The sequence below is a fragment of the Atta colombica genome, unplaced genomic scaffold (genome assembly GCF_001594045.1).
Source record: "Atta colombica isolate Treedump-2 unplaced genomic scaffold, Acol1.0 scaffold236, whole genome shotgun sequence".
NCBI classification, from domain to species: Eukaryota; Metazoa; Arthropoda; class Insecta; order Hymenoptera; family Formicidae; genus Atta; species Atta colombica.
The window spans coordinates 713,119-717,559 of NW_017259334.1; the positions used below are offsets into that span (position 1 = coordinate 713,119).

Below are 4,441 nucleotides of genomic sequence, written 5' to 3' on the forward strand. Positions count from 1 at the left end.
TGTACAATAAAGAAACTATACGTATGGGCCTTAAACAGATTGGGACAATTCGATAGAAAATTTTGGTCTGTACAATGTCCTTAATAATAAATTCTACCGTTTCCGTAATAAAACTTCAGTGTCTCTGGAAACTTACGAAATTTAATGTATGCCGCATATGTCGAGATATATGTGTCTCTTGGAATTAAGAAAAAAAAAGAAAGAAAGAAAGAAATGTGTCAGATTGAGAGATTTTGTGAAGAGATCCGATCGTGTATTTTTTTATTTTTGTAATTTTTTTCTAAGGTGGAAACGTGAAAAATTTCTTCATTAACTTTAATGATAAAAATTTTTCACATTTCTGCCTAGAAAAAAAAATTAAATGATCGGTTCGCATATAATTGCATATCAAAGCAAGACAGTTTTTTTCCTCCGATTTTTTTCCTCTTATGAAATTTTTACAATAAGACGATGAAATTGTTTCGGACACATAAAGGACGTAACAAACATATACAAAGAGATCTAGTTATATTGACCGTGATCTCGTGTTTCACTTTTTATGAGAGCGATCGGAAGGGAGTGGTCGCTGCTTATATATAGGACGGATTGTCAAAATTTTTGTCTTAATGCTTGAGCTTCTGCTCTTTGCTCTCTTCGGCAAACTTGCTCGATAATAGTATTTGTGCTACTGATCGCAAATCGCAGCGGTTCGGAATTTCCCTTATCCGCCCATTTACTGGCCAGATGCACAAAAACAGGGAAAATCAACACAACATTTTTCTTTCTTTGTATCATTTGATATCGATTACACGTTCACTGATTGGCACGAGCGGCTCGTAAGTTCCCAGAAAATCGTACAATTTCGTTATTTGTTCGTACACAATCTTATCCACGACTCGACGGTAATAATTTATTCGGTAAACCATAAACTGGAAGGTTGGTATTGGTGTTTGGCTGGCGAAAGCGGGGCCAATCCATAAACGGCTGTAGGCTGCATATGTGCAGGCAACGGATGTGCTGCGTGACTTGCCAGTAACGGTCTGGCCGAGCTGTGATGAGCTGGCGGTGGCAATGCTCGACTAGAATCATACAACGTTAATGGAGACGAGCTGTAAAAAACGGGATAACGCACATTAGAAAGTCTCCATTAAGCTCTAAAAAAAGAAAATTATAAATTTTTCCCTTATAATATAGATAGTCAGAACTAAAAGCAAATATAATAATATTTATATAAAGGAAAATTCAGGAAAAGCAGAAAACAATTAACTTTTGATAAAATTCTACATTCTAAGTTTTCATCGGGGATCAGGATCTCAATGTTGTTTGTCATTAAATAAAAAATTTTCGGCAAGATTGAAATAAATATTCTTTGCACTTATATGCAAATTTTATCTCCTTACAATTTATAGCACATTACAATAAAGGAAAATATTCTTTATTGTAAGCTTAAAAAAATTTAGTGTATCTAACGTAACTTTCTATTACACGAACAATCATAATTAAGACTTAGTTTTAAAAATCGAGCTATACGATGCATCTATCGAAAAGTATGGAAAATAATCATCGATTTCCTGCGAATCCGCGCTTCGGCTTATTGCATGCCACAAAATGTAACGTTTATGAAAGAAAAAACTTGCAATAGCAAGTCTACTTTTGGGTCACAAATGACATAAATTTACCGCTAGAACAAAGATGTAAAGATGGGTAAACGCATGCGTGCATCAACTAGTTCTCTAGTTACCCACCCGGGTGTGAATCCCTGATACGTGGGTACTTGTTGCTGCTGGATAGCTGTAGCAGCCTGTGATGGTGCCGCGGTAACATATACAGGAGGCGGCACCGCATGGGCTCTCGAACGCACGTGAGCGTATTCCTGGTAGAGGGGCTGTCCCAAATGCTGGGCACTTCCTATCACAGGCCCTCCGGCGGGACTTCTACCACCGCCATTGCCGCCGGGACTTAGATGAGCCGGATGTCCGTGATGACTGTGGGTATGACCCGGATGGGCTGCCGTACCTACTACCTGGCTCTGCCTACAAAATGCAAAACAAAAATCCATCCTTTCGTTATGCGGTCCACATGCACCGTTTACTCACGGCAGTACGTCTCTTTAAGGGTGAAATAGAAGATTTAACGGATGCGTTCTCAACTCTTAATATTCGCAAGCTTCTCTTCCGGTCTTCTTGACGTACGATCGAAAGAGGAAAATAAACTAATTTATAAGAAAACTTTGTTCTACGGTTTCTGATAAAGATTCACATGCCGTTTACTTGCCTAAAAATAGTGTTAACTGCTTGTCACGTTGGCTCACTCGTTTCTTTTTTAAAAAAACTTACATGCACGTAACACGGCGATTATTTGATGAGAACATGCTCCGTCGCTATGTGTCGTTTAAAAAGTCGTTCTAGAGTTTATTTCATTATGATACATGCCTCGATTAAAAACATGACGAGAAAGATGAGCCTCACCTATATTGATGCACAGGATTGGCTACCACCCACTTCTGATGGTCTCTCGAGTGAGCAGCCGGTGGTTGAACGTATTCATGCTTGTACTCAGCTCGCTTCCCAGGCCAGGACACTCGTTTGTCCGTGCCGGTCGTGTACACGATATGCTGCTCTTGGAGGTGAGGATGCGCACTACTCGTGGTCACATACTGTAAGAAGGAGTCATGCATGTCATAGACGTCATCCTAAAACATTTACCAAACGAAATTACTAAAAAAATATTAAAAAAAAAAGAAAGATTGTAGTTAGAGCAGTAGCGGCCTTGTTCCCCTTGCAAATAAAAATATATGAAGAAATTAGAAGTGATACTGAAAATAGAATCTTAGTTAACCTGATAGGTCGGTGGCTCTTTGCAAGCTGGCGCGTGACACGGATGTGGAGCAAGATACTCAACACCAGGTTCCGGTTTCGTCGCGACGTTCACCATATTACATTCAGACTGCACTTTCGCCAATAGCCGCTTCTTTTGTGACTGAGAAGAATAGCCTGAGCTACTGCAACGAATATTGATAGCAAAAGTTAATTAAATTTTGCAATTATGCACATTTTAGGAATTATTTAAGAATAAAAAACTAATAAAAATAACAAAATTTAATTTTAAAAATGATTGAAGAATTATTTTATTGATAAATTCTTGTCGCAGATGTCGGTATCATCAATGATCGAAGTTTCATCAGCTCACCTGCTGACGTGATGTTGTTGCTGCGGCTCGTGCTTAATTAACTGCGTCGTCTGCTGATGCTGCGGATGTTGCGGCAGATATAAATGGGCATGCGTGCGACTTGGGCTGGCTTCGCCATCGCTATCACCAACAGTGACACAACTAATGATATTCTTGCGATGCGTTCGATGTGATGACGAGCTGCTATGCGTTGTAACGTGCCCGCCCGCATGTTGTTGACTGCTCGCGTGTGTTGACTGTTGCATCGGTTGTACTACGCGGGGCGTCGATTGAGTGCTGCAAAATCAAGAAGAAGAGACTTCTTTATTTTAGAGTCATCGAGGCAGTTATCATCGCGTACTTTAACCATTGGCAAGTTAACGCCGCATCCATGAAATATCGCATGCTAAAGATGATTTGCAACGATATTATTTATTAAGTGTCGTAGCTTTGTGTTAGTCGACAGTTGTTTCACACCAAGCTCCGCAACCGGATCCCTAAATAGCCCGTATCTATCCCATTAGAAAGCCCAATAATTTGTATTATTCAAAACATATAGTAATGAATTAAAATATTATAAGGATATAATATAATTATGATTTATGAATATCTCTACAAGCTATAAAGACTAAGTTATTTTTCCAAGATTTCCGAAGCATAACATTCATTAAGTATTAAATTGATTTTGAATGATTTACTAGCAGAGTATCGAAATGAAAAGTAGCAAATTAATTTTATCTCTTGTGACATTTACAATCTGTTAATTGCATATTCTTAACAAGATTTAATTAATTAAGTATCATTAACACCGTCATATTACAGTAATATACCTTCGTATGATTTCTTCACGGACAGGACGTCCGTCGCCCGACAGGCGAGTTGCCAAACTTTGACAGGCGCTGCACTGACGGTCTCCACAGCTGTCAATAATATCCATGCGTGATTGTACTACCAACTAATAACTAATAGATGTATAACGCATGCTTAAATAAATTCTTTTACAAAAAGTAATGCTAAAAGATCTGTCAAAAAATCTATTAATATTTTAAACATATATATTCTTAATATTTTCTTGAACTTGGGGAACTTAATTTGTAAATTTGAATATGATTTCGGTAAATGTAAATTTCGATACTATAGACACATGAAAAAAATATATAAATACTGATTACATTTTACATATATACGAATAAACATGATCATGTATCATTATATGTATCATTATACCTATAATATTATTTATAATATTTATAATATTTAAATCTGAACTCTACGAAATTGTACCAGTTTCAAT

The 4,441-nt window shown here is 37.4% G+C and overlaps 1 protein-coding gene across 1 annotated transcript in view; it reads right to left on the reverse strand.

The window, feature by feature from the left end:
* Positions 1-370: 370 nt before the first annotated feature.
* Positions 371-4,441, reverse strand: part of LOC108688633 (homeodomain-interacting protein kinase 2) — a 32,952-nt gene continuing 28,881 nt past the window's right edge. The window contains exons 13-18 of the mRNA XM_018194974.1: positions 3,978-4,095; positions 3,169-3,444; positions 2,818-2,980; positions 2,448-2,671; positions 1,725-2,012; positions 371-1,088 (exon numbers count right to left, since the gene is read on the reverse strand). Of these exons, the coding sequence (XP_018050463.1) occupies positions 890-1,088; positions 1,725-2,012; positions 2,448-2,671; positions 2,818-2,980; positions 3,169-3,444; positions 3,978-4,095 (1,268 nt within the window). The 3' untranslated portion in view covers positions 371-889. The remainder of the gene's footprint in view (positions 1,089-1,724; positions 2,013-2,447; positions 2,672-2,817; positions 2,981-3,168; positions 3,445-3,977; positions 4,096-4,441) is intronic.